Raw genomic sequence first — 14,309 nt, forward strand, 5'->3', positions numbered from 1 at the left:
GCCGCATTCTGGATTAGTTATAGTTTCCGCGTCACCTTCAAAGGCAGCCCCACGTAGACCGTATGACAGTAGTCCAAGCAGGAGATAACCAGAGCATGCACCACTCTGGCCAGACAGACAGCGGGCAGGGAGGGTCTCATCCTGCGTACCAGGTGGAGTTGGTAGACAGCTGCCCTGGACACAGAACTGACCTGCGCCTCCATGTACAGCGGTGAGTCCAGAATGACTCCCAGGCTGCGTACATGCTCCTTCAGGGGCACAGTTGCCCCATTCAGGACCAGGGAGTCCCCCACACCTGCCCGCCTCCCGTATTTCTGTCTTGTCAGGATTCAACCTCAATCTGTTAGCCGCCATCCATCCTCCAACCACCTCCAGACACTCACACAGGACCTTCACCGCCTTCGCTGGTTCTGATTTAAAAGAGAGGTAGAGCTGGGTATCATCCGCATACTGATGAACACCCAGCCCAAACCCCCTGATGATCTCTCCCAGCGGCTGCATGTAGATGTTGAAAAGCATGGGGGAGAGGACAGAACCCTGAGGCACCCCACAAGTGAGAGCCAAGGGGTCTGAACACTCATCCCCCACCACCACTTTCTGGACACGGCCCAGGAGGAAGGAGCGGAACCACTGTATGACAGTGCCCCCAGCTCCCAGCCCCTCTAGACGGTCCAGAAGGATGTTGTGGTCGATGGTGTCAACGGCTTCTGTTGCTGGACCCAAGACGGATGGGAGCTGTAGCTTTGGGTTCCAGTGCTACGTGCGAGAGAGACCGCAGGAAGCCTCCTAGGGGCTGCCCCATCACCTGTGGCTCACGCAGCCCCCTATTTTCTCTCCCCACAGTCCCCCAGCCCGTCTCCGAAATCCAGCAAACATCTGCCAGCTCCAGCACCGTCACGTTGACCTGGCCTCCCGTCCAGCCTCCCACCGGGAGCATCCTGGACTACGAAGTCAAGTATTATGAGAAGGTGAGCAGAAGAGGGGGGAGAGACGTCGGAAAGGACCTCCAGGGGCCATCCAGCCCAACCCCCTGCGGTGGGGAGTGGGGTGTTGGAAGAGGAGCAGTTTTCCGGCGCCCTTTCACCACCCCTTTTCCCTCCCATGCAGAGCGGCGGGGGAACCATGTTTGTGAAGACGTCAGAGAACCAGGTGACGTTGAGCGGCTTGCGGCGAGGGGCGATGTACGGGGTTCAAGTCCGTGCCCGCTCGGAGGCCGGGTACGGAACATTTGGGCCCGAGAAGGCCTTCCAGACCCAGGGAATGGGTGAGTAAGAGCTCTTAATGTTAGCCTATGTTTCTTTCCCATTTGGATAAATCAATACTTCTTTCTTCTCTTTTTCATCTTTTCAACTTTTTTCTTGCTCTTATATTGTGATGTTTTTTCTTCCGTATTGAATTTTTCTGTAGTAAATGATCATTTACGTCTGTATTTTAAACCAATAAAGATTTTAAAAAGGTGAAGGTAAACAGACCCCTGACCATTAGGTCCAGTCGTGACCGACTCTGGGGTTGCGGCGCTCATCTCGCTTTATTTGTCGAGGGAGCCGGCGTACAGCTTCCGGGTCATGTGGCCAGCAGGACTAAGCCGCTTCTGGCAAACCAGAGCAGCGCATGGAAACGCCGTTTACCTTCCCGCCAGAGCGGTATCTATTTATCTACTTGCACTTTGAGGTGCTTTCGAACTGCTAGGTTGGCAGGAGCAGGGACCGAGCAACGGGAGCTCACCCCGTCGCGGGGATTCGAACCACCAACCTTCTGATCGGCAAGTCCTAGGCTCTGTGGTTTAATCCACAGCACCACCTGCGTCCCTTAATAAAGATTTACCATGGAAGGGGAAAAAAGGATAAATCAAGCACATGTTGGGGTGCATATCTGACTAGGGGCTGGTGGGAATTTCTGTCGAAAATGGCTGTAGGATGGTTGGAGCGGATCGGAACGGTACTCCAATATTCCTTACGTAACAGCAGGCAGACCAGTCATGTCCCCAGGCCCAGTTTAAAAGGCCACGTGGCTCACTCTGCCAAAGTCCTGGCTCTAGAGAAGTGTTTCTGCCTGGCACCTAAAGATATGTGATGATGTAAAAGCTTTTGGCGAAGGTGTCAGGCGAGCCTCCCAGGGAGAGCATCTCACAGAGGGAATGACGGTATAAAAACATAAAAAACCATACAGTCAAATCCTTATTGTTATTTAGTCGTTTAGTCGTGTCCGCCTCTTCGTGACCCCCTGGACCAGAGCACGCCAGGCCCTCCTGTCTTCCACTGCCTCCTGCAGTTTGGTCAAACTCATGCTGGTAGCTTCAAGAACACTGTCCCACCATCTCGTCCTCCGTCGTCCCCTTCTCCTTGTGCCCTCCATCTTTCCCAACTTCAGGGTCTTTTCCAGGGAGTCTTCTCTTCTCATGAGGTGGCCAAAGTCTTGGAGCCTCAGCTTCAGGATCTGTCCTTCCAGTGAGCACTCAGGGCTGATTTCCTTCAGAATGGAGAGGTTTGATCTTCTTGCAGTCCATGGGACTCTCAAGAGTCTCCTCCAGCACCAGAATTCAAAAGCATCCATTCTTCGGCCATCAACCTTCTTGATGGTCCAGCTCTCACTTCCATCCATCACTACTGGGAAAACCAGAGCTTTAAATCAAATCAAATTTAAGTCAAATCATAAGGAGCTGGAAAACAGAAGAATTAAATGATGTCAAAAGGCATCAAAATTGTTTCTCATGTTGCATTTTAGTGAGGTAACGTTCCCTGGGTGCTCAGTAAATCATCATAATTCTGATAAATTTCTCTCTGCTCTTCCAACCCCATAGAGTCAGGAAGCAGCACAGAGAAGCTGGCCCTGATTGTGGGAACAGCAGCGTTGGGGGCGCTCCTGGTCCTGGCCGTGATCATTGTGGCCATCGTCTGCTTCCGGTAAGGTGCCGCGTCCCAGAGCTGGCCGAGGGGATGTGATTAACCGGAGGTTGTGGGAGGGGCTAAATGGACAGTGGGAGGAGCCGGCTGGAGGGCTGATGGGAAACGTAGTCCAAAATGGCCGCGGGGAGGATGGGAGCTGCAGTCAGGCGCTGGAGGGGCAGAGCGCAAAGGGAATTCAGACAGTGATTGACGCCTCCCTTTGGAACGTGGTTGTGGGGGAGGAGCTAAAGGGAGGGATAGTGGGCGGAGCCACCGAGTTGGCCTTGACGCCATCTTGTTTCTTCCCTCGGGCAGCCGCCAGGGGTCGTCCAGGTCACGGGAGCAAGAATACTCCGACAAGCCTGGGCAGTACCTGATTGGACACGGTGAGTGAGCGGAGGCGGGCACCGTGGTGATGTTGGTGGGAGGAGCCTGGGTGGTGGGAGGAGCTAAGGCAGAAAGTCCCGCAAGGGGTGGCATGTTTGGGTTAGTCCATTGCCAGCTCCGAAAGCGAAAATTCCTGACGTGCCCTGGTTTTCGGATGTAAAAATGGCGTCCAGGGGGGAGTTTTGCTGAATTAGCAAAATGTTGGGAAACTCGGATGGATGGCAACGTGATGGGAAAAGCGGCGGAAACAACTCCCAAATCTTAAAATCACTTTTAAAAAGGTCAACAATTTGGGTTTGTCCCCCCCCCAAAAAATGCTCAATGACTCTGTGGACGTCAGGAAATATGGCAACCCTACGAAAGGGGTATTTTTTTAAAGCCCTATATGGCCTAGGACCCTTGTATCCACGGGACCGCCTCTCCTAGTATGTCCCACGGAGGACCTTATGGTCTTCCAACAAAAACATCTTGGAGGTCCCAGGCCACAGGGAGGTTAGGCTGGCCTCAACCAGAGCCAGGGCCTTTTCGGCTGTGGCCCCGATCTGGTGGAACGCTCTGTTCCAAGAGACCAGGGCCCTGCGGGACTTGACATCTTTCTGCAAGACAGAGCTGTTCCACCAGGCCTCTGGCCAAGGCACAGCCAGACCCCCTCCTTCGGTAATCCTCACAGAACTCTAGCCCAACGGTTGCCATCAGTTTGATTCAGAATTGATTTTAGAATGAATTGATTTCAGAATGCTGTGTTACTTTTATTGTTGGTAGCCGCTTTGAGCCCGGCTTCAGCTGGGGAGGGCAGGATGTAAATAAATTATTATTATTATCGATGATTGATGGGGTCTGTGTGGAGAGGGTAACAACGTTCAGATTTTTGGGCATTGAATTACAAGGGGATCTGTCCTGGAGTGTCAACACAAGGGGGCTTGTGAAGAAGGCGCAGCAGAGACTGTACTTTTTGAGAATACTAAGGAAAAACCATCTTCCGCAGAAACTGCTGCTTGCCTTCTATCACTGTGCCATTGAGAGCGTGCTCACTTATGGCTTCTGTGTGTGGTACGGAAGCTGTACTACCCGGGACAGGATGGGGTTGTGCAGGGTTGTTAAGGCAGCAGAGAGCATTGTTGGCTGCCCACTCTCCACCTTAGAGCAGATTTATGCCACAAGGTGCCAGAGGAAGGCACTGGACATAGTCAAAGATCCATCGCATCCTGGTCACTGTCTCTTCGAGCTCCTGCCGTCGGGACGGAGATACAGGACGATGAAGACAAGAACGAGTCGTCTTAAGAACAGCTTCTTCTCCAGAGCGATCTCGGCCCTGAATGGGAAGCCCGGACGTTGAAAGTCATCTAATCTCCCTGGCTGTATTATACTGTATTGTTTAATTAGTGTTTTTATGGAGCAGTCAAGTAATTTCGTTGTCCCCGAAGGGGGCAATGACAATAAAGATATTATTAAATATTATTATTATTATCATCATTATTATTATGTTTATTATGTTTATGGTTTCTCCCCTCTCCAGGCACCAAAGTCTATATCGACCCTTTCACCTACGAAGACCCAAATGAGGCTGTGCGCGAGTTTGCCAAAGAGATCGACGTCTCGTACGTCAAAATCGAGGAGGTCATTGGCGCAGGTAAGGACCGACACCTTAGGTTGCAGCGGGTTGGGCTGGATGACCGTTGGGTGTCCCGACCCTTCTATGATTCTAAGTCACAGGCGATCGTAGTTTTGACCTTCACCTGCCTGAGTCTGGCTCCTGCATCGGGGCCAGGTTTCCTCCCCGCTTCCCCGCGAAAGCCCGGCGGGGGATCCCCGCCTGAACGGATCCCGACCTCCCTGCTCCCTCCCCTGAGTCTCTCTTCCCGCAGGCGAGTTTGGGGAGGTTTGCCGCGGTCTCCTGAAAGTGCCCGGGAAGAAGGAAATCTACGTGGCCATCAAGACCCTGAAAGGCGGCTACACCGAGAAGCAGCGGCGGGAGTTCCTCAGCGAGGCCAGCATCATGGGGCAGTTTGAACACCCGAACATCATCCGCCTAGACGGGGTCATCACAAACAGTGTCCCCGTCATGATCGTCACCGAGTTCATGGAGAACGGAGCCCTCGACTCCTTCCTCCGGGTAAGGACGGAGGCCGGAGCCAAGAGAGGGCTGGGGGGTGCAGGCCAGAGGGGGTAGGGGTCCCCCGATACTTGTAATAAGAAAAGCTCGGGAGGCTTTTGCCCAACCTCACCTTAATAATAATAATTTATTATGTATACCCCGCCCATCTGGCTGAGTTTCCCCAGCCACTTGGGTGGCTTCCAATCAAGTGTTAAAAACAATACAGCATCAAATATTAACAACTTCCCTGAACAGGGCTGCCTTCAGATGTCTTTTAAAGATAGGATAGCTGCTTATTTCCTTCACGTCTGAAGGGAGGGCGTTCCACAGGGTGGGCGCCACTACCAAGAAGGCCCTCTGCCTGGTTCCCTGTAACCTCACAATGAGGGAACACCTGAAGACAGCCCTGTTTAAAGGAAAGGGATCCCTGACCATTAGGTCCAGTCGTGGCCGACTCTGGGGCTGCGGCGCTCATCTCGCTTTATTGGCCGAGGGAGCCGGCGTACAGCTTCCGGGTCATGTGGCCAGCATGACTAAGCCGCTTTTGGCGAACCAGAGCAGTGCACGGAAACGCCATTTACCTTCCTGCCGGAGTGGTACCTATTTATCTACTTGCACTTTGATGTGCTTTCGAACTGCTAGGTTGGCAGGAGCTTGGACCGAGCAACGGGAGCTCACCTCATCGCGGGGATTCGAACCACCGACCTTATGATCGGCAAGCCCTAGGCTCTGTGGTTTAACCCACAGTGCCACCCGCGTCCCAGCCCTGTTTAGGGAAGCTTTTAATGTTTGATGCATTATGGTATTTTAATATTTTGTTGGAAGCCGCCCAGAGTGGCTGGGAAAGCCCAGCCAGATGAGCGGGGTATAAATAAAAAAATATTATTATTATTATTATTATTATTATTACTATTATTATTATTATTATTATTATTATTATTATTATTATTATTACTGTAATCTCAATGGAGGCTTTTTCACCCGAATTCCCCAATTTGTCACTTCTTTTGGCTGCATCGACTCCGAGCAACTGACAATATCTTTACGAAACACATGCAGACATGGGAAGCATACATGAACACACGTAGACAAGGAAAGCATATATAATATATATAATTATTTTTGCTTCATACGCAGCTTGATGGGTGGGCGGGTGGGTTGTCGAAAACATCTGGGGAGGGCCTTGAGTCGACGAAGGGTTAAGTTTCCACTGGGCGGGCTGGCTCCCCTAACGCGACCTTTCTCAATCTGGAGGGGTCCCCAGATGTCGGGACTACAACTCCCATCATCCACTGGCCGCGCACGCTAGGGATGATGGGCGTTGTAGTCCACCAACATCCCATGGCTGAGAAAGGCTGCCTGGAACTGTTCCTAAGGCTCCTGCCCTGTCTTGCTTTTCCGTAGCTGAACGACGGGCAGTTCACCCCCATCCAGCTGGTGGGCATGTTGCGGGGGATCGCGTCCGGTATGCGCTACCTCTCTGACATGAGCTACGTCCACCGGGATTTAGCCGCCCGCAACATCCTGGTCAACAGCAACTTGGTCTGCAAAGTCTCCGATTTCGGCCTCTCTCGCTTTCTCGAAGAGAATTCGTCCGACCCCACCTACACCAGTTCGCTGGTACGGAAAATTGGTTTTGTGTTTTCCCCGCTCTCAATACTATTCTATTCTATTCTATTCTATTCTATTCTATTCTATTCTATTCTAGTCTGTTCTTTACAGTGGTGCCCCGCAAGACGAATGCCTCGCAAGACGGAAAACTCACTAGACGAAAGAGTTTTCCGTTTTGGAGGTGCTTCGCAAAACGAATCTCCTATGGGCTTGCTTCGCAAGACGACAATGTCTTGCGAGTTCCTGCTGGTTTTTTTCCTCCCCCCCCTTTTTCTAAGCCGCTTATCAGCTGATCCGATCAGCAGATAAGCCGCTAAAAGCCGCTAATAGCACTAATCCGCTAATCCTTCAATGGGCTTGCTTCGCAAGACGAAAAAACCGCTAGACAAAGAGAATCACAGAACGGATTCTTTTCGTCTTGCAAGGCACCACTGTATTTGTTTCATAAAATGTATATACCACTTGATTGCAGAAGGAAACCTCAAAGCGGTTTACCAAAAAAGGACAAAACTATCGCTATGCGGGGTTTGACATCTTTCCGCAGGGCCTGCAAGACAGAGCTGTTCCACCAGGCCTTTGGCCAGGGCACAGCCTGACTCCCTCCCTCGGCAATCTTCGCGGAGCTCTGGCCCAATGGTTGCCAGTGGCTTGAATTAATTAATTTTATAATGAATGATTTTAGAATGTTGTTTATGCTGTACTTTTGTACTATGTTATTGTTGTTAGCCGCCCTGAGCCCGGCTTCGGCTGGGGAGGGCGGGATATAAATAAAATTTATTATTATTATTAAAAGATGTACAACCGTCATTTAAAACATGCAAAAAGTTAAACGTTAGCAGAGTTGACGTAAACACGAGCAGTAGGAATGAAAGGGAGTAAAAAGGTTAAATTGGTAAATAGGTTTGAATTGGTTACGCGGCAAGACTGCGATATAAAATAAGGAACCGCTGGGGGGGGGGGAGTCGAAGAAAAAGCAGGTTGAATTTGTTTAGATTCAATTTTTGTTGTTGAAATATTGTAAAATGCAAAAATGGAAACTTTTTTTTTTTTAAAGAAAAATGCAGAAAGTTAACACCGCAGTAGAACAGAGCAAACCAAATTTAAACACAGGCTTTCTGAACTTCTGGGTAAAAAGGTAGAGACCCCTGACCGTTAGGTCCAGTCGTGGCCGACTCTGGGTTGCGGCGCTCATCTCGCTTTATTGGCCGAGGGAGCAGGCGTACAGCTTCCGGGTCATGTGGCCAGCAGGACTAAGCCGCTTCTGGCGAACCAGAGCAGCGCACGGAAACGGCGTTTACCTTCCCGCCGGAGTGGTACCTATTTATCTACTTGCACTTTGTGCTTTTGAACTGCTAGGTTGGCAGGAGCAGGGACTGAGCAATGGGAGCTCACCCCGTTGTGGGGATTCAAACCGCCAACCTTCTGATCGGCAAATCCTAGGCTCTGTGGTTTAACCCACAGCGCTACCCGCGTCCCTAGGGCTGCCTAAATGAGAATGCCTTTGGCAGGCATCAGAAAGAAAACAGGGCACCTGTCCAATGTCATTAGGCAAGGAGTTCCAAAGATTGAGTTCTTACAGATGTTGATGAGGTATCAGGTGGCAATTTTAGCAGTGCTGGTTCCCCAGATCTCAGCAGTCAAAGGGGCGCATGTGGGATCAGGTATCCTTGTAGGTGAACTGGTCCCAAGTTCTTAAGGGCTTTGCATAATAGTAGTTACACCTTGAATTCGGAACGGCTTTGGTCCAGTGCAGTGAAATACAGGGCCGAGCCGGAATTCGAACCCAGGTCTCTCTCAGGTCTTGGTCCACCACTTAAGCTCTGCATCTCACGAGGAACCCAGGCATCCTGGGAGATGAGTTGAGGGGGTGTCAGAAGCCTCTCCCTCTTCTTCCATTGGTCGATCCTCCTGATCTCTCTCCTCAGGGCGGGAAGATTCCGATCCGGTGGACGGCCCCGGAAGCCATCGCCTTCCGCAAGTTCACCTCCGCCAGCGACGTCTGGAGCTACGGGATCGTCATGTGGGAAGTCATGTCGTTCGGCGAGAGGCCATATTGGGACATGTCAAACCAGGATGTGAGTGCCTCCCCTGCCCTCATCCAGCCTCCCCTCAGGCCTTTCAGATGTTTTGGCCTACACCTCCCATCAGCTCCCAGGCCAGCGGGGCCATTTTGACCTACAGCTCCCATCAGCCCCTGGGCAGAGCAGCCATTTTGGCCTACAGCTCCCATCAGCCCCCGGCCAGTGTGGCCATTTTGGCCTACAGCTCCCATCAGCCCCTGGGCAGAGCAGCCATTTTGGCCTACAGCTCCCATCAGCCCCTGGGCAGAGCAGCCATTTTGGCTTACAGCTCCCATCACCCCGTAGCCAGCGTGGCCATTTTGGCCTACAGCTCCCATCAGCCCCCATCCAACGCAGCCATTTTGGCCTACAGCTCCCATCAGCCCCCGGCCAGTGTGGCCATTTTGGCCTACAGCTCCCATCAGCCCCTGGCCAGTGTGGCCATTTTGGCCTACAGCTCCCATCAGCCCCTGGGCAGAGCAGCCATTTTGGCCTACAGCTCCCATCAGTCCCTGGGCAGAGCAGCCATTTTGGCCTACAGCTCCCATCAGCCCCCATCCAACGCGGCCATTTTGGCCTACAGCTCCCATCAGCCCCCGGCCAGTGTGGCCATTTTGGCCTACAGCTCCCATCAGCCCCTGGGCAGAGCAGCCATTTTGGCCTACAGCTCCCATCAGCCCCCAGCCAGCGGGGCCATTTTGGCCTACAGCTCCCATCAGCCCCTGGGGAGAGCAGCCATTTTGGCCTACAGCTCCCATCAGCCCCCAGCCAGGGCTGCCATTTTGGGCTGCGGCTGGTTGGATCCTGATGGGCGTTGTAGTCCCTGCTTTTGAAACCTCTTATCGGCTTACAGATAAGCAACCTCTCCCACATTTTTTTCTCAGCCCGCCACCCCCCATTTTATTTTCTGATGATCCTCTTGTCGGATGGCCCTCTCTTGTTGTTTTTTTTAAGCTGAGGTTCATGCGTGGCAATGGGGTTGGACTAGATGTCCTTCAGGGGCCCCTCCCATGATTCTGTGATTCTGCCCCCCAGGTGATAAACGCCATCGAGCAGGACTACCGGCTCCCGCCCCCTACGGACTGCCCCACTTCGCTGCACCAACTGATGCTGGACTGCTGGCAGAAAGATCGCAACACCCGGCCCCGATTCGCCCAGATCGTCAACTCCTTGGACAAGCTGATCCGGAACCCGGCCAGCCTCAAGATCGTCTCGCGGGGGAACGGAGGGTGAGTCCGGATGAGGCCCCTGCCCTCCTCCCCGGGGAGATCTGGCCTCGGAAATTACTGCGGTTGCTGATTATTCTGCGTTGCAGTTGCAACCTTCCTCTCCCCCAAGGATATGTAGTTCTCTTCCACCCCCACTTTAATTCTCACAACGCCCCTTTGAGGTAGGCTAGACCGTGGGCAAGTGACTGGCTCCCCTGGGCAAGTGATTTGACCCCCGCTGTCCCGGGTCCAACGCTCTAACCACTACACCACCGCTGCCTCCCCAAGGAAATAGCTTCCAACCAGGAGATGCCATTGAGGATTGAACCCGGGACCTTCCGCTCACGAGGCAAAGGCTCTGCCATTAAGCTGCAGCCCTTCTCTAGGACTGAATGTGGGTTTGGGGGACCCATATCTGGGGGCTTGCGGACACGGTCAAATACAGTGGTACCTTGGGATGCGAATGGGATCCATTCTGGAGCCCCGTTCACATCCTGAACAGAATGTAACACGCGACAGCACACATGCGCGGGTCGTGTTTTGCCGCTTCCGCGCATGCGCATCATGTCATTTTTGACCGTCTGCGCATGCACGAGCGGAGAAAGCCGGAAGCAACGCGCTCCGTTACCTCCGGGTCTCCACGGAGCACAACACAAAAGCGCTCAAGCTGAAGCGTATTTATCACGAGGTATGACCGTACTTGTTTATTGCCTTGACATCTGAAGGGAGGGCGTTCCACAGGGCAGGCGCCACCACCGAGAAGGCCCTCTGCCTGGCTCCCTGTAACTTGGCTTCTTGCAGGGAGGGAACCCCCAGAAGGCCCTCAGTGCTGGACCCAGGTGTCCGGGGTGGAGACGCTCCTTCAGGTCTACTGGTCCTTTGAGGCTCTTTAGGGCTTTCAAGGTCAGCACCAACACTTTGAATTGTGCTTGGAAACATCCATCGCCTCGAACCCAGAACGGGCACAGAAAGGGACAAAAATGGCGTCTAGCAATCCCACCAGCATTTGAGGTTTTCCAAAGGATTTTTTGAGGGTTTTCAGAGGGTGCTTGGAGGCTATTCCCACGGCGTTCCCAATCCACGCGATTTCACGTGCCTCGGAACGTAACCCCCATGTAAATGGGAGAGTTCCCCGATTGCTTGTTTTTTGCCCAGTTCTTTTTTTAGCGGTTTCCCATCATTTTTAACAAATCGTGGTGCAAATCAGCGCAAATTTAATACGGATTTAAAGGCTGGCTTCCGTGATTCTGTGGCTTTTGTCTCCCCCACCTTCACCACCGTAACCCCACTGAAACGGTTGCTCTCTCTCCTTCCGCCCCCCATAATCTCAGGCCATCCCACCCCCTCCTGGACCAACGCCTGCCCCATTACTCCTCCTTCGCGTCCATCGGCGACTGGCTCCGCGCCATCAAGATGGGGCGCTATGAAGAGAATTTCGCCGGCGCCGGGTTCACCTCCTTCGAGCTGGTCAGCCAACTCTCCACCGAGTAAGTGAGCCTTCGGGGCAAGGAGGGTCCCAAGACCCTTGGGGGTGGGGAGACGGGGCAGCGAGTTCGAGGTGGGGCGGTAACGCCGCACTGAAATCGCGTCTGTGGTTCCTGCACGACGGGGTTGGACTAGATGACCGCATGGGGTCCCTTCCAACTGTGGTGACTCCTCTCTCCTCCTCTCTTGGCTTTCCCTCTCCAGAGACCTCCTCCGGATCGGCGTGACGTTGGCCGGACATCAGAAGAAAATTTTGTCCAGCATTCAGAACATGCGTGTTCAGAGCAAGTCCGGCTCCTCTTTGGGACCCTACTGACCACAGAGGAAAGAAACGTTCCAAAATTATTGCGTTTTGACCGCTCTTCCCCATCCTCAATCAGACGGTGACGATTGTGGCCTCTTGACTTGGGACATCGGCTGCCTCCCTCCTTCCTGCTCGCCTCTCTTATTTTTCACTTATTTTTCAGTTTTGGAACAGCGTATTCCGTGGGGAATAATTCGGCTTTCTCTCTCCCCCGCCGCGTATCCTCTCATCCTTTGGCACGGAAAGGGATGGAAAGATGATTTAACTGTTCAAGCGCGATGAGGGTAGTCCTTTTTTTTGCCAGTCGAGTCGCCACGAATGGCCGCTCCCGGGTCGAGGAGTCGCTTTCGGTACCCGCCGGGCCACTTTTCAAGATGGCCGAACGCAGCGCCAACAAAGATGGCCGACAAACCCCCCAGCGTCTTCCGTCCCTGCCGTTCCGTCGGCCTCGGCGCCTTCGCGTGACCTTCCGTGGCTCCGAAACTTCTGAACGTTGGAAAAGCCAAAGATGGCCTCCTGCCGGCCAAGTTTCCCAGACCGCAGTTCGCGCCGCAAAATGGCTGCCCTCCTGCTATCTTCCGGAGCGGCTGGCCTGGAGGTTGCAAGGTGGCTGCCTGGAGGGAGGAATGAGGTGGCGAAGGAAAGGGAAATGAAATTCCTTTGCCACCTGGCCTTCAAGATGGCCACCTGCTTGGTGGCAACATTTTCAAAATGGAGGCTGTTGGATCCCTGTCTTTCTGCCATTTTGGGGTGCGTTTTAAAAACTTTGGCTCACCATGGTGCTGTCCTGTATGGAGGATTTGTGTGGGATATTCACCAGAGGCCTTATACAATTTGTCGTCCGTCCTTTTGGGGTGACGGGGAGGGTGGCCGCCCGTTGTCTACCAATATCTGGAAATGGGGAGCCTTACTTGAATCTAAATGGACATATTCCATTATAATAAAGGGACGGGGTCAAGGTTTCTGCACACTTTGACGTGCAGCCCCTGACTCTCCACGTCCCGAATGCCAAAGAGGGACTGTCATTGGCAGTGCCGCATTCGCCAGAGTGCAACTTGTCGCCACATTCAAAGCTGGAGGGAAACGGCAGCTGTGTAGTGATGTCATCAGGAACAGGAGTGATGTCACCTCTGCCTGCCGAATCTATGAGCTTTCAAGGACGTGCATGCCACAGAGAAGGGTTAAACCGCCGCGTTGAAATAACCATATGACAATCAGAAGACTCTGCACTTTCTGATGATGTCACTGTGATGATGTCACAGGAGGGAAAAGCGAAGCTTTTGCTCTGGGATATCTTCAAGCTGTCTTTATATGGCTTTCGCCACTCGAGACCAATAATACCCTGGAGACTGCTAGGGATTTCCCGGGCACTGGACTATGATGTCATCGCGGTGCGAGAGCAAGACTGTTCTCTCTGTGACATCATCTCCGTGTGACTGCGGGTGTTGGGAGAACCAGCGGCCAACGCCGAAGCCGGTGAAAGGAGATACCTGGTTTCGCTCTCTTGATGACATCGAAACAAAGTGCCTCCAGATAAAGTGTGGGCGCTGAGAGGTGATGTCACGGGAACAGGCCTGTGATGTCGTTACAAAGCTCTTCTCTTTTGTATCATTTTGTTAACCTTCATATTGAAGGTGGTGATTTTGCTTTTTATTAAAAAAACAAAAAAAGTATATGAAACCGAGGGGAATATTGCTGCCTGGGTTGGTTGGTTGGGTGTGTGTGTGGAGTGGAACAGGGGAAGGGAATTGTCATGGGGGGGGGCAGAATTTGATGCGGCAATTTTACCCCCTCCTTCCTTATTTTCTGGAACAAAGACTCAAAGGTTCCACCGCCCAGGGTCCCAAATTTAAAGCACTGGGTTCCAGATTCCACAGCAGCTGGGATTTCCGTTCCCACGTCTACCTAGAATCGCAAACTTTCTTTTTGTCTCCCAGCAGGAAGAGTGGCTAGTAGCCATATTTATCCTCCACAAAATTGTCTTAATCCAGGCATAGGCAAACTCGGCCCTCCAGATGTTTTGGGACTACAACTCCCATCATCCCTAGCTAACAGGACCGGTGGTCAGGGATGATGGGAGTTGTAGTCCCAAAAACATCTGGAGGGCCGAGTTTGCCTAGGCCTGGTCTAGACCTCTTTTGGCAGCTAAGACAGGCTGGCAAGGCATTAGAAGCCCTTTGCGGTCTGCCCAGGTTATGGGGCTGGATCTGCTCCTCAACCCTCGTTATGATCATCAGAAAGAGAAAAGTCTCATCCCAAGCCACCCCATGGAAG

At 52.6% G+C, this 14,309-nt stretch overlaps 1 protein-coding gene across 1 annotated transcript in view; it reads left to right on the forward strand.

Moving 5' to 3' along the window:
- The window catches only part of EPHB4 (EPH receptor B4), a 60,160-nt gene extending 46,430 nt beyond the window's left edge, over nt 1–13,730 (forward strand). Inside the window, exons 7-17 of the mRNA XM_083472540.1 lie at nt 844–968; nt 1,108–1,264; nt 2,801–2,903; nt 3,201–3,271; nt 4,789–4,902; nt 5,138–5,385; nt 6,772–6,987; nt 8,904–9,053; nt 10,074–10,267; nt 11,578–11,733; nt 11,936–13,730. Of these exons, the coding sequence (XP_083328666.1) occupies nt 844–968; nt 1,108–1,264; nt 2,801–2,903; nt 3,201–3,271; nt 4,789–4,902; nt 5,138–5,385; nt 6,772–6,987; nt 8,904–9,053; nt 10,074–10,267; nt 11,578–11,733; nt 11,936–12,047 (1,646 nt within the window). The 3' untranslated portion in view covers nt 12,048–13,730. The remainder of the gene's footprint in view (nt 1–843; nt 969–1,107; nt 1,265–2,800; nt 2,904–3,200; nt 3,272–4,788; nt 4,903–5,137; nt 5,386–6,771; nt 6,988–8,903; nt 9,054–10,073; nt 10,268–11,577; nt 11,734–11,935) is intronic.
- Nucleotides 13,731–14,309: the final 579 nt, after the last annotated feature.

Source organism: Podarcis liolepis, assembly GCF_965112155.1.
Source record: "Podarcis liolepis genome assembly, chromosome: 13".
Lineage (NCBI taxonomy): Eukaryota > Metazoa > Chordata > Lepidosauria > Squamata > Lacertidae > Podarcis > Podarcis liolepis.